General features: G+C 44.6%; 1 protein-coding gene across 2 annotated transcripts in view; it reads left to right on the plus strand.

The window, feature by feature from the left end:
• Window positions 1-21,405, plus strand: part of MICU1 (mitochondrial calcium uptake 1) — a 260,294-nt gene extending 238,889 nt beyond the window's left edge. For both annotated transcript variants that reach the window (XM_004049577.4, XM_019034765.2), the window contains 2 exons: window positions 12,860-12,949; window positions 20,388-21,405. In XM_004049577.4, the coding sequence (XP_004049625.1) occupies window positions 12,860-12,949; window positions 20,388-20,548 (251 nt within the window). In that variant the 3' untranslated portion in view covers window positions 20,549-21,405. The remainder of the gene's footprint in view (window positions 1-12,859; window positions 12,950-20,387) is intronic.
• The last annotated feature ends 1,107 nt before the right edge of the window (window positions 21,406-22,512 follow it).

Here is a 22,512-nt window from a genome sequence, read left to right on the forward strand (position 1 = left end):
CCATTTCAAACCATGCTTCACAGTAGCATTGGGAAGACAGACTCTGGACTTTTTTTTCCCAGTTGCTTTTGGCTAAGAGTTGACCATTCTTAGGGTGAGAATGAGTCCTTTTGATAAACTATGATGTTTTAGAGATAGTGCCCTTCTCTTGAATATGAAATGTGACCTTTTTTTCCCCTACAATTGTCTGTTCTGTTCAGGTATAGGTTCTACAGCTCAGACACAGACATCCATAGTCCTTACCTTACAGTAACAGACTCTTGGAGTTGTCTAATCTAGCTTCTTGTCCTGCATAGGAACGCCTTAGTAGACACATCTGTGATCTTTACCTTTGGAACCATATTACTTTTCACTGAGGAAACCAATACACAAAAGCCTGAAGTCATTTAAATAAAGTCATGTAGCAAGAAAGTTGATATCCTTTTAAGGGATACCACAGACCAGAAAAAGGCATGTATGCTAAGCTGTGCTTTTCTCAACATCAAAATACAGGATATAGATACACCTTCCAATGACCAAGGTGTTCCTCACCACCTCCGCTCATTGGTATACCAGTGCTCTGTTGCACTTTTAGATACTGTTCTAACATCTAGCATTTATTGAGCGTTAACTATATGCAAGAAATTGTGCTGAATATAAATTTTGGTTTTAAGTTCAAACCTGAGTTTGAGTCCCTGCTATTCACTAGTTTTGTGACCTTGAACAAATTCCTTAAGTTCTCAAAGCCTCAGTTTCCAGATCTGTAGAATGGTGATAGTAGAATACTTGTTTCAGGGTTATGGTGAAAATAAAAAGAGATAATACTATATTAATATACTAGGTTGACATTAAAATTGTACCAAACTGCCTGTTCTGGTTTTCAACCCATAGGTGCTGGCTTTCTTCTGCCTGTTTATCTTATTAGGGGGCTGGAAACAACCTATACCAACATGGCAACATCATAAAAAGTGTTTTGTTTTTTTTTTAATCATCCTTAAAAAAAAAAAAGCACCAGATAAGGCTTACTCTTTGTTCTCTGAGGAAGTGGAATCTACTGCTTTTTTTAGTCACTTTTGACGTTTTTATTAGCTTAGAAGTTCTAAGTTGTTTATACTCATTAATGAGGATTGAAGCTTCTAGGTTCTCCTAAGTGTCATCATTCATCCAAAAATTATTGGTGTCTCTGCCTTCAGAAGCCTTTATTTAAAAAGTTCTCTGTTCCTAGGTGTATCTAACTCCTATTGATATGTCTCATATCTTCAGCATTCAAGGGGGAATTCATTAGACTGTAAATTCTCAAAGACTTGAACCATGTTTTCTACAACTTTGTGTCCTATTCAGAGCCTAGAACAACTCTTTATATAAACAGATGTTCGTTTATGTTATGTAAATGAATTAATTCTAGACCTTTCCAGATCCTGCAAAGGATGATGAAATACTCTAGTAAGAGCGTAGGGTGAGGGGAAGAGTGTTAGGACTGTAGCACCTTCCCATGTCATTAATTTCCTTTGACTCCTTGAGCAGGTCACTACTCTGACCCTCAGGTTGGAGTTATAAGTATCTCTAAGGGTTCATGCAGATTTGAAATTGTATGATTATAACTAAATCAGCTTTTTACTGAATGAAGTAATGTTTTAAGTGACATGTCATAGCCTAAAATTATATCCAAATCTATTGCCTCACAGAGACTGTTAGCCCAACTTGTTTATGTGAAATCTTTATGAAAGTGAACTGACTTATAATTGTCAGGTACATTTGAAGTAAGAGCAAGACTTGAATTCCCAAAAGAAGTGTGGCAGTTTTAATTTATTTCCTTGTTAGGAAATGTAAAACTTAATTAGACCTTGGCTAGTTTCCCTGTAAGATCTAATTTATGGAGTTTGGTATAGTAGGTAAAACAGAATGATGGTTCTGTAAAGTGCACTCTGTCAAAAAATGAGTGCAGGCCAGGGACGGTGGCACAACCTTGTAATCCCAGCACTTTGGGACGCTGAGGAGTTCCAGACCAACCTAGGCAACACAGTGGGACTCTGTCTCTACAAAAAATACTTTAAAATTAGCCAGGCATGGTGGCACACACCTCTAGTCCCAACTACTTAGGAGGCGGAGGCAGGAGGATCTCTTGAGCCCAGGAGGTTGAGGGTACAGTGAGCTATGATCATGCTACTTCACTCCAGCTGGGGTGACAGAATGAGACACTGTATCAAAAAAAAAAAAAATAGGTGGTGGGGGATGAGGGATGAGTGCGGCTCTATATAACGTAGAAGTTGAGGAACTTCAAAAACACAATCCCTTGTCCAGGCACAGTGGCTCACGCCTGTAATCCCAGCACTTTAGGAGGCTAAAGCAGGCAAATCACCTGAGGTCAGGAGTTCAAGACAAGCCTGGCCAACATGGGGAAACCCCGTCTCTACTAAAAATACAAAAATTAGCCTGGTGTGGTGGTGGGCACCTGTAATCCCAGCTACTCAGAAGGCTAAGGTGGGATAATTGTTTGAACCCGGGAGGCAGAGGTTGTAGTGAGCCAAGATCACGCCACTGTACTCCAGCCTGGGCGACAGAGCGAGACTCCGTCCCCCTCCAAAAAAAAAAAAGACATTCCCAATCATAAATGCCTTCCCCATTGGCCAGTTTCTGTGATTCAGAGTGTTGGCACAGCATAGCTGGGTTCTCTGCTTAGGATCTTAACAAGGATGAAATCGCAGTGTTGTTGGGGGGCCTTCATTTTCATCTGGAGTTCAGGGTCCTCTTCAAAGTTCTTTCCTGCTGTTGGCAGAATTCAGGTCCTTTCAGTTGTAGGAGCAAGGATTCCTTTTCCTTGCTGGCTGTTGGCCAGTCATTGCTCTCAGCAGGTGACTACAGCTCCTTGCCACCAGGCCCCTCACAGCATGGCAACTCACTTCTTCAGAGCCAGCAACAGAATCTCTCGCCTCAGTCTGCTAAGATGGATTCTTACATAACATAGTTATGGGACTGACTAGCCCATCACCTTTCTCATATACAGTAACCTCATCATAGGATTATCGTAGTCACAGGTTCTGCCCACCTGAGGAGAGGGGATTACACAGGATATGTGGACCAGAGGGTGGAAATACTGGGCGGGGGGCACCTCCGAATTCTGCTCAGCACACCAGCCATCATTTTAGAAACCTACACCTTTGGTTTTATTATTCAAGGGCTTCTGAAGATAGGGACATTTTAACTGATTTAAATTTTAGGGCTGGAGGATAACTTAAAAATCATTTTGTTTAAACCCTTACTTTGTTTTTTTGGTTTTTTGTTTGGTTGGTTGGTTTTTTTTGAGACAGTCTTGCTCTGTCACCTAGGCTAGAGTGCAGTGGCATGATCTCAGCTCACTACAACCTCCGCCTCCTGGGTTCTAGTGATTCTCCTGTCTCAGCCTCCCAGGTAGCTGGGATTACAGGCACGTGCCACCACGCCCAGCTAATTTATATATTTTTAGTAGAGACAGGGTTTTACCATGTTGGCCAGGCTGGTCTTGAACTCCTGACCTCAGGTGATCTGCCCAGCTCGGCCTCCCAAAGTGTTGGGTTTATAGACGTGAGCCACTGTGCCCGGCCTGCTTGTTTTTAACATTCATGAAGGGAAATGACTTGCTGAAATCACAGACCAGAAGTTCAGGTTCAGGGACTTCCACACCAGGGTTCTCATTAGTACCCTGGCACCTACTGCTGCTAGAAGGACCTAGAGAATGACATCGAGGACTCAGTGCTTTTATGTGATGCCAGAAAGTGGGGCAAATTCACAGCAAGAATGTAGGGAGAGCATCCCCCAGACAGCCAAGACATGGCAGGAAGGCAGGAGTGTCACAAAGACATGTAAGGAAGAGATTACAACAGGAAAAAAGCTCCTATTTTATAAATTCTTTTAAAGTTTGTGGGAGGCAAGCTCTTGCACTTCAGTTCATCATTACATTTGGTAAAAACATTTATATGTGAAGAGGAGTGTTGGCCAGGATTCCATTCATTTAAGACAGAGTCATCAATTTTTAAAGTAAAATTATTCATGATGTAGGCAAGGAAGCTCAAATTCTGAAATAAATGTTTGCTTTATGAGGCATTTTCTCTGCAGAGGCCTGGTTTGTTTTCCCAAATTTAAAGTCACTTAGCAATTCTAAAGATTGATTCTGGCTTATGATCACTTTGAATATATTATGATTTAGTAAAATTAGGTAAGTGCCCTAAGGAGGAGGAGAGCTGCTTTAGGGATTCATGATTACCATCATGAATTACATCACAAAGAGAAGAGATGGGGGTAGGATAAACTGTTAAAGCATCCACATAAATAGATAAGGAAAGACAAAATCAGCCAACATTACATCCCACTGAGAAAAAGATCAGAAAAAGAATGGTTACTAGAATTACATCAATATTGGGAAAGTGTAGAGGGAGTATTTATTATAAGCATTGCTTCTTTGGGGGTTTCAAGGTTTACTACCTTGAGAAGCCTCGGAAGGTTTAATAAGACACTGTGGCTGGGCCCAGTGGCTCATAGCCTATAATCCCAGCACTTTGGGAGGCCAAGGTGGGTGGTTCGCTTGAGCCCAGGAGTTCAAGACCAGCCTGGGCAACATGGTGAAACCCCGTCTCTACAGAAAAATACAAAAATTAGCCAGGCATGGTGGCGCGAGCCTGTAGTCCTAGCTACTTCCGAGGCTGAGGCGGGAGGATCATTTGAGCCCAGGATGTTGAGGCTGTGGTGAGCTGTGCCCTCACAACTGCACTCCAGCCTGAGCAACAGAGCAAGACCCTGTCTCAATTAAAAAAAAAAAAATTTTAATAAAATTGTTTAAAAATGCAAAAACTAGCCAGGTGTGGTAATCCACACCTGTAGTCCCAGTTACTAGGGAGGCTGAGGCGGGAGGATCAGGAGCCCAGGAGGCAGAGGTTGCAGTGAGCCATGATCTTGCCACAGCACTCTAGCCTGAGCAACAGAACCAAGACCCTGTCTCAAAAAAAACAAACAAAAAAGACACTTGTAAAGGTGACTATTTAGTCTTTAATTTCAACAAACTGAATTTAAATATATCAGTTACTCTCAGTTTAGCCATCAGAGATTCAGACTCTGTTATAGCTGACCCCCACAGACCACAAAGGAAATAATTTTTTAAAGAGAAGGGGAAAAGGTACCTTCTTCTCAAGATTGAGATAAGAATGAATAAGGAACTGGTTAAATAAACAAGGAAATTATGATCCATCCTGTCAGTGGAATACTATGCAGCTATTGAACGAAGCTGCTCATGTCCATCTGGAATTATTTCTAAGATATGTTGTTAAGTGAGTAAAGCAAAACAATATTTAGTACACCACCATTTTGTGGGAAAAGGGAAGAAGCGAAGAGTACATATTTGATTTTATATCTACAAAATATTTCTGGGGAAACTAGTGATATTGATTGTCTCTGAATGACTGGGTGACTGGGGTATAAGGTTGGGAGAGAGACTTCACCCCTTTTGTACCATTCAAATTTTGAAGCAGATGACTATATTAGCGAATCAAAAACATCTTTTTTTTTTTTTTTTTTTTGAGACAGGGTCTTGCTCTGTTGCCTAGGTTGGAGTACAGTTGTGCAGTCATGGCTCACTGCAGACTTGAACTCCTGGGCTCAGGTAATCCTCCCACCTCAGTTTCCCAAGTAGCTAGGACTGCAGGAGTGCACCACCGTGCCCAGCTAATGTTTTTTAAAATTTTTCGTAGAGATGAGGTCTTCCTCTATTGCCCGGGCTGGTCTCATTCTTGGCCTCCCAAACCACTAGGATTATAAGCATGAGCCACTGCACCTGTCCTAATTAAAAACAACTTTTAAAATAAAGCTAACAGAATGAATATTTAAACAGTGTGAGAGGGAAAAGCAAGTTAATATTGGACGGAGGCTTGCTCTGTCGCCCAGGCTGGAGTGCAGTGGCGTGATCTTGGCTCACTGCAGCCTCCGCCTCCTGGGTTCAAGTGATTCCCTTGCCTCAGCCTCCTGAGTAGCTGGGATTACAGGCATGTGCCACCACGCCTGGCTAATTTTTGTATTTTTAGTAGAGATGGGGTTTCGCCATGTTGGCCAGTCTGGTCTTGAATTCCTAAGCTCGGGTGATCTGCCTGCCTTGGCCTCATAAAGTGCTGGGATTACAGGCGTGAGCCACCACACTTGGCCTGTTTTAAAGACTTTCTTGCAAGGAGACTTGACTAGTCCTCTGTAAGATTTCTCCTAATGTAATCACCCCCTACACCTTCTGTTCTAACTGTCTAATCAGGCCTTAGCACTCCTTCCTGCTTTTAATACTGTATTCAAACAGAAACCCCCAACCCACATCACTCACTACCATACATGCGCAGTTGGTCTCTTTTCTCCCTTAGAATTCAGATACAGGCCGGGCGCGGTGGCTCATGCCTGTAATCCCAGCACTTTGGGAGGTCAAGGCGGGTGGATCACCTGAGGTCAGGAGTTCGAGACCAGCCTGGCCAACATGGCGAAACCCTGTCTCTACTAAAAAAAAAAAAAAAAAAAAAAGTAGCCGGACGTGGTGGCAGGCACCTGTAATCCCAGCTACTAGGGAGGCTGAGGCAGGAGAATCACTTAAACCCGGGAGGCGAGGTTGCAATGAGCCGAGATCGCACCACTGCACTCCAGCCTGGGCGACAGAGCAAGACTGTCTCAAAAAAAAAAAAAAGAATTCAGATCCAAAATGTAACTCGTACCAAATACACACTATTCCATTATTTCCCATATGTGTGTATTAATATATCTGATATCTATCTTTTCTACGTGTTTCTCCATCTTAGTGTGTGTGTGTGTGTGTGTGTATAGATATATATATACACAGTCTCCTCCACTAAACTGTGATTGTCCCATGGGTGTGTCAGCTGAAATCATTGACTACCTAATGATGCTTGCAGAAATGCTAGCCCTTTGTGGAAAAGATGTGATGGGGATTTTTAATAAACCCAGATACAATACTAGACAATGGCAATAAATCTTACTGCCAAGTTAGTTTGTACCAAATTAAGCGTGTAAGCCCATTGAAGCCATCATCTGGGATGATGCGCTCAGGCTCAGAAAACAGATCTTCTCCGTGGTGTGTCCTGGAAGTTAGGAGCTAGGACTAGCAGCATCACCTCTGACAGTCAGGCAGCCTGAGTACACAGGGGGTCAACGGGCATAGGGCCTAAGAGCACCGTACAGAACAAGGAATTGTTATCATTTCCATTACTCGTAGGCTGCATTGCTCTTGGCTCCTTAAATTGCTAGTTCTCCTAAATGTTGTCGTTTCCCCTCCCCTCACCCCAGAACTAGGTTAAAATGTGCATTTGTATTAACAAAAGATCATGGAAGGAGATACAAAAGACAGGACACATGCTCTTTAAGGAAATATCCTCCCCCTTGTTCCACCCAAAGCCATCTAGGGATGGACTTAAGAAAACAAGACATCTGCATCAGCCTTTCCAGGGCTGAAGCAGAACCATCTCCCCTCACTTAACCTTGGCCGTCACCAGTCAGCTTTTGATTTTCTCCACTGCAGTCCGGTAAGGCAGGAATAGTACATGGCCACACATCTTAGAGACTGTCAGCCCCACTTGTCATACCACCTTTCCAAACACTTTTGCATTAGGAAGAGGCAGGCAGCTCCTAACTGGGTCATGCTGCCTAAAGCTGTATCTGTGCATCAGAGGCAGCTGTGGAGAAAAACTCCCAGGGCCACATTTGTTACATGTGCTTTTCGTTGGATTGCTGTTGAATACACTTTTTAAGTTGTCCCTAAAATTGTTGGTATGAGTTCCTAGGGAATACTCAGTGTCTTCCACTGTAGGGGGTAGTCAGATCCACAGCCAACGTATAATTAATGCTGGTGCCTCACAACTCCCAGTTATTCAATTATTCATTCATCCCTCACCAAAAGGACTTGAGTATTTCCCATGTGACTTTTTTTTAAACCCTTTCTCCTTAGGGTGACAGATTCATGGAGGAATTGATATTGTCCATATATGGAAGGGATCATGTGGACCCAGTGTGTATAGGGAAAGGGCACCAGCCAAAATTTGAGACCCAGCTCTGTTACCATCTAGCATTGTGACCCTGGGCAAATTATTTAACTTCACATTTCCTCTGAGGTATCTTCCAGTTCTAAGATTCTCTGATTCCAAGTGGACATTTGGGCTCTCATCACTTCAGAGCTCTTCTGTTTAACTATTGTGGTGAATAGATTTATGTATGTAGTTTCTGATATTATATCACACAAACTCAGGGTTTCTTTTTACTGTTGAAACGGCCAGTCATGAGTCATGCTGGAGAGTAAATTGGGGACCTGACACAACTCGGATTCTGCCTGGACTTTGCAAAAAGCCAGATGGTGCCAGATTTCTGAGTACTAGTTGAGCCCACTTCTACAAATTCTCTCCCATCCCAATCTAATAGGAATCACCCAGTCTCACTTAAACCCTTTGTTCAGGCAGCTGGGCCAGATTTGTACAAAAATACATAGTATTTAGAAAGCTAGGCCTTCGCTGGGGTGCCTTCATGCTCCCTGTAGACATCTTTCAGATTGGGAGCTGGAATCCCAACCATCAGTCAGCATCATCAAACAGGGAGGCCAGAATTCCAGTACCAACAACTGGTCTACATAAAAAAGTCGAGATCTGGGAGGAAAACTTGTTCTGCTTGCTGTGATTATGACTGGATTCAGAGATATTGGAAGCAAATATGAATGAACCAACTCTCAGGACCAGCTGTCAAGCACTTGGCTTGTAATCTGCCATCATCCCACTCATCCCAGATACTCCTAGTTTGACAGCTCACCAGCTATTAAATGTTGGCTTCCTGCACGACTCTGATTCATACCCCAGGGGCCTATAATGAGGATCTTGTACCAGGAAAGGGGACCCCAGCTAGGCTGTTTGCTGGCTAACATCCCAGTGGTTTGGGCTACAATAACTTAGCAGCCCTAGTTCTTCCTCCTATGGTAGGAAGGACACCAGAGCCCTCTCCATGTGAGATGGAACATAATCTATAACTTTCTGTGAAGAGATGGCATCTGTAATGAGGCATTCTTGCTGGAGGCCTCCAGAAGTCCCTATTCTACAACCACTTAATACCAATTTAATGAGCCTCTCATTAGAAATTGTCAAGAGCTCTCACTGACATCCTTGAGTATTATTTAATTAATGGTTTATTTACAGGAAGGGGCACCATCTTCATGGGGAGAAGATGAGTACTTGAAATATCAAGACAATTGCAGAAGGCTGTGCCCTGAGAGAATGGAAGAACTGGGAAAGAGAAAAGGAAGTCAGAAGCTTAAGGTTGATGTGAAATGCAGAAAAAGGAATGGTTAACAGAAAGTGTTCATGTTTATCTAATACAGAACAGGTTCTGATCCCCTTCTCAGGACACATTTCTGTGGCAGCAAAGAGTAAAGCTGTAGGCAATCACAGTTTAAGCGCTTCCAGTTCCTTCTGATCTCATTCTGTTTTCACTGAGTAATCTTTTGAGGTTAATCTTCTGAGGTGAATGGAGTTTCCTTAGTAGCTTTCCTACTGAGAAGTATAATGACCAGCTGTCATCATTGTAGTTCTCTTAACAGTTACTATTCTTATTGCAAATTGGCCTGATTTCTGTTCCTTCTGTGGACAGTTTAGTTAGCAGGAATAAGTTCTTCCTGAGCCAAATCAAGTATCTAGATTTGTGAGGCTAAATTTCTAAACTCTAGAGCGCTACAGTCTTGTAGATTTCCCAACACACATCTCATGAATATCCACCACAATATCTTATACTTCAGTCTTTTAGTACCAAAGAATGTTAATTTCTTCTTCACCCTAACTCAGATCCTGGGAGAAAAGATGGGATATTTCCACCCCATCCTCACCCTCAGATTCTAGATGACACCAATAAGCCCTTCTTTGTGCTAGTAAGCCGCCTCAGCAGTTGTCTGGTGGCATCCCTCCACTTGAACATGAGAAAATTAAATCTAAAGAGATCAAGTGACTCCATCCATGTCACACAGCACGGTGGTGGGGCCAGAACTGGAGCCCAGGTCCCGTTACTCCAAGTCTTGTTTTCTACCGCATTACCTTGCTCCTCTGCATTGCTCCGGTGTTTGCATCTGCTGATGTTGGGGGCACTGTGGTGATGTATTAATTAATTCTTGCATTGCTATAAAGAACTACCTGAGACTGGGTAATTTATAAAGAAAAGAGGCTTAATTGGCTCACAGTTCCACAGGCTGTAAAGGAAGCATGGCTGAGGAGGCCTCAGGAAACTTACAATCCTGGTGAAAGGCGAAGAGGAAGGAGGCGCGTCTTATGGCCAGAGCAGGAGGGAGAGAGAGAGGTGGGAGGTGCCACACAATCAGATCTCATGAGAACTCGCTTACTATCATGAGAACAGCAAGGGGGAAATCTGCCCCCATGATCCAGTAACCTCCTACCAGGCCCCTCCTCCAACACTGGGGATTACCATTTGTTTTAGGATTTTCAGGGTTTTTTTGTTTTTGTTTTGCTTTTATGAGACAGAGTCTCGCTCTGTAACTGAGGCTGGAGTGCAGTGGCACAATCTTGGCTCACTGCAACCTCTGCCTCCCAGGTTCAAGTGATTCTCATGTCTCAGCCTCCTGAGTAGCTTGGACTATAGGTGCGCACCACCACGCCCAGCTAATTTTTGTATTTATTTTAGTAGAGACAGGGTTTCACCATGTTGGCCAGGCTGGTCTCGAACTCCTGACCTCAGGTGGTCCATCAGCCTTGGCCTCCCAAAGTGCTGGGATTACAGGTGTAAGCCACCACGCCTGGCCTGGGAATTACAATTTGACATGAGATTTGGGTGGGGGCACAAATCTAAACCATATCGGGTAAATATATGGAGGTGATAGAGGCAAAGTGAAAGATCAAATGCAAAAAATGACAAGATGGGCTGATAATAGGAACTGAAATTATAGGAATGCGATAAACAAGGCACAGTGGTTCCAGTTTAAGTTCGCTTGGCTTCTGGATGAATCTAATGTGATGATTATAGAGAGCTCTTCATTACCAGCATAAATGGAAATTAATCCTTTTCTTTCCCTCATATTTTACCTCACTTAAGAATGTGTCCAGAAGCAATAACATGATTTATAGGTGTAGCTAGACCAGGTTTGAGGATAAATGAGAGAGAAGGCAGTGGAAATTGCCTCGTCCTTCCTGTCTTGTCTTTCATGAGAACCCAATTCTAACATAATTGCTAGTGTTTGACGGTGAATGTCTGGGAAAGAGAAAACGGCAAGAGAAAAGTGATTTTTTGCTGAGGTCTGAAAATATATATTTTTTAAAAGAAAGATATGCATCCTGAACTATTGGCCGGGCATGCTGAGTGCGGTGGCTCACCCCTGTAATCCCAGCACTTTGAGAGGCCGAGGTGGGCAGATCATCTGAGGTCAGGAGTTCGAGACCACCCTGGCCAACATGGTGAAACCCCATCTCTACTAAAAATATAAAAATTAGCCAGGCGTGATGGCAGGCACCAGTAGTCCCAGCTACTTGGGAGGCTGAAGCAGGAGAATTGTTTGAACCCGGAAGGCAGTGGTTGCAGTGAGCCGAGATCGCGCCACTGCACTCCAGTCTGGTGGACAGAGTAAGACTCTGTCTCAAAAAAAAAAAGAAAGATACGCATCCTGAACTGTTAAGACAAGGGCCAATGCATATACCAATGGGCTCAGTTGGAAGAAGTCTGGTGCAAAACCAGTAGGGAGGAGGGACAGAGTTGGGCAGGGAGGGCTCACTGTGCAGGCACTTAGCTGTCATTCACCCACCAAGGCGTGAAGCCTTAGTGTACTCACACCACAGACAAGCCTCCTTGTTCCCACCACCCATTTATATGTTTCTATAAATATATATATAAATATAAAAATATATATGGTATAAAATGTGCCATTATAACCATTTTTAAATATACAAGTCAGTGGAATTACATTAATTACATTCACAATGTTGTACAACCATCATCACTATTTTCAAAATTTTTCCATCACCCCAGACAGAAATTCTGTATACATAAAGCACTAACTCCCCATTCCCCTCAGCCCACAATAACCTCTAATCTACTTTCTGTCTATAAATTGAATATCAGGCACTTTTTATTTTTTGAGACAGTGTCTCACTCTGTTACATAGAGTGTTACTCCAGTACAGTGGTGCCATCTCAGCTCACTGAAACCTCTGCCTCCTGGACTCAAGCTATTCTCTCGCCTCAGCCTCCCAAGTAGCTGGTGCACACCACCATGCCGGGCTAATTTTTTGTATTTTTTGTAGAGACAGGGTTTCGCCATGTTGCCTCGGCCTCCCAAAGTGCTGGGATTACAGGTATGAGCCACCGCGCCTGGCCAGCCTAGGCATTCTTAATTAACTATATATACCTCCTAAACTGTAGCAGCAGTAGAAAAGAACAGAACTTGAGGTGAAAAGGAGGGAGGTTATGAATAAAAACTCAATTATCTTTTTTTTTTTTTGAAACGGAGTCTCGCTCTCCCAGGCTGGAGAGCAGTGGCGTGATCTCGGCTCACTGCAACCTCCGCCTCTCGGGTTCAAGCAGTTCTCTGCCTCAGCCTCCCGAGTAGCTGGGATTACAGGCACCGGCTAATTTTTTGTATTTTTGGTAGAGACAGGGTTTCACCATCTTGGCCAGGCTGGTCTTGAAGTTCTGGCCTCAGGTGATCCACCCTCCTCGGCCTCCCAAAGTGCTGGAATTACAGGCGTGAGCCACTGTGGCCAGCCTAACTTATCATTTTCTTAAATGTGACTTAAATGCAGTTGAAAACTTGTATTATGACTGAGTCGTTTTATCCCCTGAATCAGAGAAAGCAAAATGAAAATCCCTCTGCTGTGCTAATGCACCTCTTCTTTTCTCAGTGACCATGCAGCAGGTGGCCAGGACAGTGGCTAAAGTGGAGCTCTCAGACCACGTGTGTGATGTGGTGTTTGCACTCTTTGACTGTGATGGTGAGTGGGGCCCTCTGGAGCCGGGAGGGGAAACAGCCTAGCTGCCCTTAGAGGCCCTGTGTATAATGGAGCCTTGCGGACAGCATCTGTGTACCAGCCCATCCTCTTCAAGCTACCCACCTTTCTCACATCAGCAGCTCAGCCCTTGGCATGATGATACTGAGAAATCGAACCCCTGGCCCTGGCTTCTGTTTTCCATTTCTTCTTCTTATAATTCCAATATGCCTATAGGCCTAAATTAATTTATGACCATAAGCCTCTTAAAAATGGAAACAAAAATGTCAGACTCAACTTGCTACTTAGCAGATACGGAGCACTCAGGTATCTGAGTGTCTTTAGAAAGAAGGCAGTACTGATCTCTCCACCACCCAGGGCACATTCCAGCCAGTTGCATTCCATCTCCATAGCATTCCAGCTCCACACAGTGGTCTGTTGTGTCTGTGGCCACTCTGCTCTGTCATTTAGCCCATTCAAGAGATCTGGTTCTGGTTTGACCTTGGCATTATTTTTTAGGTATGGTAGCTGATATACTAATAACAACAATAACAACAGATGCTTACACTTTTTCAATGCTTACTATGAGCCAGAAAGTTAATCTGCTCATTTAATCTTCTGACCTAGGTATTGTTATTGACCACTTTTTACTGATGAGAAAGCTGAGACTCAGAGAGGTTAAGTAAATTTCCTAAGGTCACAAAGATAATAGTATTTGGGAGGCTGAGGCAGGCGGATCACCTGAGGTCAGGAGCTCAAGACCAGCCTGGCCAACATGGTGAAACCCCGTCTCTATTAAAAATACAAAAATTAGCCAGGCACAGTGGTGCGTGCCTGAAATCCCAGCTACTCGAGAGGCTGAGGCAAGAGAATCACTTGAACACGGGAGGCAGCAGGGAGCAGAGATCGTGCCACAACACTCCAGCCTGGGCGACAGAGCGAGACTCTATCTCAAAAAAAAAAAAAAAAAAGATAATAGTAGATGGCAAAACCAGGATTTGAACTAAAACTGTACTGCCCCCTCTGTTTTATTTACTATATTACCACCCTCTCTTACCCCACAGCCAGTATTTGTTGTTCATCATCCTCCAGAAAGCTGGGCTAATGGAATTCAAGAGCCTGCTCAAAAGCTTCAGCCTATGGAGCTTCCCTTTTGGTCCCAGCATAAGAATCACTTCTGGGCTTTTTTATTCCTTAACATGGTTCCCTGAGCTTTTTAAGGGTAGTTGCAAGTCCTTTTCACCTTCCTACCCCCCATAGGACCTTGGATAGTACTTCTCACATAATAGGTGTTCATTAACTTGAATTATTTATGTTATTAAGTTGAACTTGAGTTACTTAAATCTCTAGCCTTGGCCTGGCGTGGTGGCTCATACCTGTAATCCCAGCACTTTAGGAGGCTAAGGCAGGAAGATTGTTTGAGCCCAGGAGTTTGAGACCAGCCTGGGCAATATAGTAAGACCTCGTCTCTACAAAAAATTTTAAAAATTAGCCAGGCATGGTAGCACATGTGTGCCTATAGTCCCAGCTACTCAAGAGGCTGAAGTGAGAGGATCGCTTGAAGCTGGGAAGTCAAGACTGCAGTGAGCCATGATCACACCACTGCACTCCAGCCTGGGTGACAGAGTGAGACCCTGTCTCAAAAAGTACAATTAAATAAATAAAATAAATCTCCAGCCTATACCCACAAAACCAAGGTTGAACTCAAAGGAAGCCCTAGGGCTAGGTTAAAGAGATGGCCTCACTCTCAGGTAGGGGCGGGTTTATTCTCTAGAGCTGCCCTGTCCACAGTATGATACCACCAAGGCACATGTGGCTATTAGCTACATTTAAATTTAAACTAGCTAGTGGCTACTGTATTGAATAGCACAAATATAAAACATTTCCCACATTGCAGAGAGTTCTAATGCACAGCAGTGCTGTAGACATATATTAACTTTCTCCAGATTTTTGTTTTCACTCCAATCACTTCTAGGTGGTTTAAATTTTTTCCAAAAAACATTTATTTTTATTATTTTTATAATTTTTGAAGCCAATATCCAAGAGCTGGTCTGTGAAGTAAATATGGGAATAAATGCAACTAGCTTCTCAAGTCCCCCCTTTTCCCTAGAAGTCCTGGAAAATGATGTTTGATTTTCTAGCTTTTTAGAAAGAGGCTCTGTCAATATCTACTTAAATCACCTTTGGAAAATTATTTAACATCTCTGAGATTTATTTTCTTAATCTAGAAAGAAAAAAGTATACTTAACAAAAAGCCATTGTTATTTTTACCACTGCAAGATCTTAGGTCAAAATGCCAAAGGAAAGCCTGTAGAGTGGCTCACAACCATAATCCCAGCAACTTGGGAGGCTGAGATGTTCCCATCTCACTTGAGGCCAGGAGTTCAAGACCAGCTTAGGCAACATAGCGAGATCCCATCACTACAAAAAATAAGTTTAGCCAAGGTGTGGTAGTGTGTGCATGTAGTTCTAGCTACTGGAAAGCTGAGGTGTGAGGATCACTTGAGCCCAGGAGTTTGAGACTGTAGTGAGGTATGATCCTAGCGCTGCACTCCAGCTTGGGCAACAGAGCAAGACCTCATCTCAAAAAAAAAAAAAAAAAATGAACAAACAAAATAAAGTGCCAGGGGATGGAGAATTCAATTTTCAAATAGACTTCTTCATCACAGATTTTAGAATTGAACTCACAAATCACACATGCATGCAAATAACATACAGTTATAGACCTGGTTCACAGTAACAAAATCCACTCATAGTGGTCATGTGGTCCTTATGGAAGCAGAAGGTAAACCCATAGTAGTTTGAATGAAGTGACTTCATATTTTTTCATTTTCAAGCTTCTTTTTCTTTTTTTTTTCTTTTTTTTTTTTTTTGAGGCTCATTCTTGTTGCCCAGGCTGGAGTGCAACAGCAACAGCACGATCTTGGTTCACTGCACCCTCTGCCTCCTGGGGTCAAGCTCTTCTTGTTGCCCAGGCTGGAGTGCAATGGCATGATCTCGGCTCACTGCAACCTCCGCCTCCTGGGTTCAAGTGATTCTCCTGCCTCAGCCTCCCGAGTAGCTGGGATTACAGGCGCCCACCATCACACCCAGTTAATTTTTTTTGTATTTTTAGTAGAGACAGGGTTTCACCCTGTTGGCCAGGCTGGTCTTGAACTCCTGACCTCAGGTGATCCACCTGCCTCAGCCTCCCAAAGTGCTGGGATTACAGGCGTGAGCCACCACACCTGGCCTCAAGCTTCTTTTTATACAAAGTGTAAGAATCCTGTTTAGAACTTTCTGTTCTCTTAATTACTTTTTTTTTTAATTTGTTTTTGTTTTTTTAGAGAGAGGTCTCACTGTGTTTTCTAGGCTGGCCTCAAACTGCTGACTCAAGTAGTCCTCCCTTCTTGGCCTCCCAAAATGGTGGGGTTACAGGCGTGAGCCACCACACCCGCTCTGTCACCAGGCAGGAGTGTGGTGGTGCGATCATAGCTCACTATAACCTCAAACTCTTGAGTTCAAGTGATCCCCTCACTTCAACCTCTTAAGTAGCTTCGGAGGCACATGCCACCACACCCAGCTAATTTTTTTGAATTTTTTTGTAGAGAAAGAGTCTTGCGACGTTGCCCAGGCTCGTCTCAAACTTCTGGCCTAAAGCTGTCCTCTTGCTTTGACCTCCTGAGTTGCTGAGATTACAAGCATGAACCACCACACCTGGCCTACATTTCTTTTTTTCTTTTTTTTTTTTCGAGACAGCGTCTTGCTCTGTTGCCCAGGCTGGAGTGCGGGGGCATAATGTTGGCTCACTGCAACTCCCACCTTTCAGACTCAAACAATTCTCCCACTTCAGCCTCCAAAGTAGCTGGGACTACAGGCAGGCACCACTATGCTCAGCTTATTTTTTAACTTTTTGTGGAGACAAGGTCTCACTATATTGCTCATGCTGGTCTTGAACTCCTGGGCTCAAATGATACTCCCACCTCAACCTCCCAAAGTGCTGAGATTACAGGTGTGAGCCACCATGCCCCACGTTGGCCTATATATATATTTTTTTTTCTTTGAGATGGAGTTTCACTCTTGTTGCTCAGGCTGGAGTGCAATGACACAGTCATGGTTCACGGCAACCTCTGCCTCCCGGGGTCAAGCAATTCTCCTGCTTCAGCCTCCCAAGTAGCTGGGATTACAGGTGCCCACCACCACGCCTGGCTAATTTTTCATATTTTTAGTAGAGATGGGGTTTCACCATGTTGGCCAGGCTGGTCTCAAACTTCTGACCTCAGGTTCTCCACCCGTCTTGGCCTCCCAAAGTGCTGGGATTACAGGTGTGAGGCACCGTGCCTGGCCTCGGCCTACATTCTTGATAAGCCAAATTATTCATTACTTTTCAGCCAAGCAAGGCTTTTTTTTTTTTTTTTTTTTTTGAGACGGAGTCTTGCTCTGTTGCCCAGGCTGGAGTGCAGTGGTGCGATCTCGGCTCACTGCAAGCTCCGCCTCCCAAGTTCACGCCATTCTCCTGCCTCAGCCTCCCGAGTAGCTGGGACTACAGGCACCTGCCACCACACCCAGCTAATTTTTTTTGTATTTTTAGTAGAGACGAGGTTTCACCGTGTTAGCCAGGATGGTCTCGATCTCCTGACCTCGTGATCCACCCGTCTCGGCCTCCCAAAGTGCTGGGATTATAGGCGTGAGCCACTATACCCAGCCCAAGCAAGGCTATTTTTTAACTTTTTATTATATTGCAATATAATATACATATGGAAAAGTACAATTTTTTTTTTTTTTGAGACAGAGTCTCACTCTGTCACCCATGCTGGAATGCAGTGACGCCATCTCTGCTCACTGCAACCTCCATCTCCCAGATTCAAATGATTCTCATGCCTCAACCTCCCAAGTAGCTGGAATTACAGGCGCCCACCACCATGCCCAGCTAATTTTTTGTATTTTTAGTAGAGACAGGGTTTTACCATGTTGGCCAGGCTGCTCTTGAACTCCTGGCCTTAAGCAATCTGCCCGCCTCGGCCTCCCAAAGTGCTGTGATTACAAGCGTGACTCACTGTGCCCAGCCTAAAGTACAAATATCTTAAGTGTACAGCTTGGTAAATTTTTAAAAAGCTGAACACACTTGTATAACCAGCATTATTTAGAAACATCACATTACCAGGACTACAGAGCCCTACTTGGTACCTCCAGTCACTTCCTTCCCCAAGAGTCACCACTTTTCTGACTTCTAGTAACACAGTTTTACCTTTGTACTTTATATAAATAAGCCAAGTGTTTTTTTGTTTTGGTTTTGGGTTTTGTTTTGTTGGGTTTGGTTTTGGGTTTTGTCTTGCTGTGGGGGTTTCCTGTCTCTGAGGATGCCCATACTCTCTTCAGCCAGAAAACATGAGCCAGTTTAGGTTTTGGGTACTCTACAGAAGTAAACCATTTATTCCTTCTTACCACACTCTTCCCAGACCAATCATGAGTAGAGGTAGGTTTGTGGGTTTCCTGCTATCTTATCACCACCAGTAATGGGTGTCATTATTTTAATCAGCAGGCCCCTGGGTGTCTTGCAAAGGGTGACTGTACCTCTGCTATTACAGTGATTACTGTTCTGTGTGGCTTGGGTGGTTTCTAATTAAAACAGATGCTCTTGGCCGGGCGCAGTGTCTCATGCCTGTAATCCAGCACTTTGGGAGGCCGAGGCGGGCGGATCACGAGGTCAGGAGATTGAGACCATCCTGGCTAACACGGTGAAACCCATCTCTACTAAAAATACAAAAAAAAATTAGCTGGGCATGATGGCGGGTGCCTGTGGTCCCAGCTAATTGGGAGGCTGAGGCAGGAGAATGGCATGAACCTGGGAGGTGGTACTTGCAGTGATCCGAGATCGCACCACTGCACTCCAGCCTGGGTGACAGAGTGAGACTCCGTCTCAAAAAAATATATACATACAAAAATTAGCCGGGCATGGTGGCATGCGCCTCTAGTTGCAGCTACTCAGGAGGCTGAGGCAGGAGAATCGCTTGAACCTGGGAGGCGGAGGTTGCAGTGAGCTGAGATCACGCCACTGCACTCCAGCCTGGGCAACAGAGCAAGACTCCGTCTCAAAACAAACAAACAACAACAACAACAACAACAAAACAGATGCTCTCCAAAGTTTCTTCCAGCCCTCTGACACTGAAGAGGGTGGATTAGGAAACCATGAGAAAATGGGCTCAATCCAAAGCCAAAGTTTGATTTTGGTTTTCACCACGAAACCCCCTCACCATCTCTCCATTACAGCAGAGAGACTATTGCAGCAGTCTCCTAACTGACCCCAATATTCCAGGTGTGCCGCCTTCCAATCCATCCTCACACAACCAGCCAGAAAAATCTGTCCAAAATGGAAATCTGCCTACTTCTTACTCCCCTGCTTCCAGTTTTTTTCTGATGTTCCATTGCCTGGAAGAGAAAGTGCCAGACCTTTAGGAGCAATACAGACCCTGGGGGGACCTGTCTCCTGCCCACCTCTTTTTTTTTTTTTTTTTTTTTTCCAAGAGACATGGTCTCACTGTGTCACCCAGGCTGGAGTGCAGTGGTCATCATAGCACACTGCAGCCTTGAGCTCCTGGTGATTGCCGCAATCACCGGGTGGTAATCAAGCGATCTTCCTGCCTTAGCCTCCCAAGTAGCTGGGACTACAGGTGTCCACCACCATGCCCAGTTAATTTGAAAAAATTTTTTAGAGACAGGGTCTCGCTATATTGTCTAGGCTGGTCTTAAACTTTTGACCTCAAGAGATCCTCCTGCCTCAGCCTCCCAAGTAGCTAGGAAATCAAGCACAAGCCACCACACTCAGCTCCCTGCCTTCCTCCTTAGTTTACTTCCCATGCACCTGCTTCTTTAGAGTCCAGCAATACCTAACTGCCTACTTGCAGTTCCCTGGCAGCCACGCTGTATCCTGCCTGTACCCATGCTTATGCTGCTTCTCCTCCCTGGAATGCCTCCCTCATCTCCCCTTAACTTGGCCAATTGCTGCTAATCCTGTGAGATTCTACTCAGGAGTCACTTCCAGGAAGCCTTTACTATCTGTATTTGCATTACCCTCAGCCAGGGTGGGAGATTCTTCCTCTGTGCCCCCATAGCATCCTCCGTTTATCCCACACTGTGGTATAATAATTTGTCTCTCCTACAACCTGGGAGTATTTCCAGGGACAAAGCACAAAGCTCATTTATCTCCTTGTTCTAAACACCTGGCACAAGACCTGGCATATACTGTATTTTCATTCAACTTTTGTCACACTACACTGAACTGTCACTGAGTTGCAGTTGGAAATATCGAGGAAGGAATAAACTAATGAATTCTAGGATAAGAATTGAGTTTGGCTGTGGAGAATGTCTGGGCTTTGGAATCCACTTTGTGTGGACAATGGAATTATCTCAGTGGCATTGTTCCAAGGCCAACACTTATCCCTGTTGTTTTTGCCTGTTCCTCTAGGCAATGGCGAACTGAGCAATAAGGAATTTGTTTCCATCATGAAGCAACGGCTGATGAGAGGCCTGGAAAAGCCCAAAGACATGGGTTTCACTCGCCTCATGCAGGCCATGTGGAAATGTGCACAGGAAACTGCCTGGGACTTCGCTTTACCCAAACAGTAACCCCACACTGCAAGAGGGGACCCCTCCACCCCCAGTACCCTGGACCCCCTCCGCAGAGTCTCAGCAGAGCCCTTTGTGCTGCTGCTTCTGGAAGTAGTCTCCCTTCCTCTCGGGATGACCTCAGGACTCTGTCGGTTTCCCCTCTTTACCCTTCCCCGTCCCTGTGTTCTGCTGGGCTCTGATTCTGCCCAATGAGTATCCCCATAGGTTCTCAAAAACATGAACAAGTCTGAAAAGCTCAGACAGTTGTCAGCCTCAACAGCACCACCCATTCAAGCATCCTGTGGATAAAGAATTCAGGGAACTATCCACACACCTGCCAACCCTGGGAAGCATCCGGTTCTCAAATCGTTTTTGCTATGGATTTATACTAATAAGAACATTCCTTGACTTCCCTCCTGCTGGTGTTTTAAAGCCACAAGTAGGGAAGATATCTGGCAGGCAGAAAGAAGTCTGTGATGATAAATAATGATGAGGATGACCTAGGCACCCTACGCTAGTGTGAGAAGCCTGCGCCCCAGGAAGGATCTGTGTTAGTCCCTGGGATGGCTCCAAGGCCTGCTCTAGGAAGGCAGCATGCTCAGTGGGAACACAGCAAGATTCAGAATTTAAAGTAGTTGCTTCATGGCTCTGTGCACTCCCTTTTCTTCCTCGCAGCCTCCCTAAGATGACTCCAGTGTGACCCTGTGCTTAGTGAGCAATAGTGATTGAGCTCATGTTCCCTGCAAGTGCCATTTCCTCTCCAGGATGGGCCTCTAAAGCTGAGGCCTGGCTCAGAGCCTGTTTGCCCTCTGTCTTAAACAATTGTAAAATATCACTTAAATTATAACCATTTGCAATAAACATCCCCAAAGTTCCGTGTCTCCTTTATTTTAGGGTCCTCTAGGCCCTTTTCATTTTATGTCCCCACTGGATTTGAGATCTTGCTGGAAGCAGACCTGTTTTCTTTCTACCAGAGTCTGGTTCTTTCTGATGAAAAGCAGCTTTAGGCACAGACAAAAAGTGAGGGCTTTTGGAGGTTAGTGGTGGCATTGTCCCCGCACAGTTTGGTTAGCATTTCATTCTGGGCCAAGGTACACAGTCCTTGCTTATTTATGCCCCACAGTAAAGAACTAAGATGGGGAGTATGTAAGGAATCATCTAGTATGGTGGACCTAAGTTGTGTGGGGTTTTTTGTTTTTGCTTTTGTTTTGAGACAGGGTCTCGCTCTGCAACCCAGGCTGGAATGCAGTGGCGCAATCCTGGCTCACCACAACCTCTGCCTCCCAGGCTCAAGCCATCCTCCCACCTCGGCCTCCTGAGCAGCTGGGACTATAGATGCACGCCACCACACCTGGCTAATTTTTGTATTTTTTGTAGAGACAAGAGTTTTGCCACGTTACCCTATGCATTTCACCATAAGGACCTAAGTTTTAAGAACCATAACAACCGGCCTGGCACAGTGGCTCATGCCTGTAATCCCAGCACTTGGGGAGGCTGAGGCTGGCAGATCATGAGGTCAGGAGTTTAAGACCAGCCTGACCAACATGGTAAAACCCTGTCTCTACTAAAAAGCCAGGCATGGTGGCATGTGCCTGTAATCCCAGCTACTCAGGAGGCTGAGGCAGGAGAATCACTTGGACCTGGGAGGCGGAGGTTGCAGTGAGCCGAGATCGCGCCATTGCACTCCAGCCTGGCGACAGAGCGAGACTCTGCCTCAAAAAAAAAAAAAAAAAAAAAAAACCATAACAACCAGTGTTGTATGGTGGACCCAATTTTGCCACTAACTCAGTGTGGTCTTGAGCAAGTCATTTCCCACCTGTTTCCTCATCTATAAAATGACAGCTAGGGATGGGCTAAAGGAGCCTTGAGGTTTCTTCCAGGTCCCAAAGCCTCTGCTTCAGCTTTCCTCCAGAATGCTGCAGCCCCCCAGAACCTCCAGGTAATGCTTCCTGGCACGTCTCCTTGGCATGGCCAACATCATA

This window comes from Gorilla gorilla, chromosome 8 (assembly GCF_029281585.2).
Source record: "Gorilla gorilla gorilla isolate KB3781 chromosome 8, NHGRI_mGorGor1-v2.1_pri, whole genome shotgun sequence".
Lineage (NCBI taxonomy): Eukaryota > Metazoa > Chordata > Mammalia > Primates > Hominidae > Gorilla > Gorilla gorilla.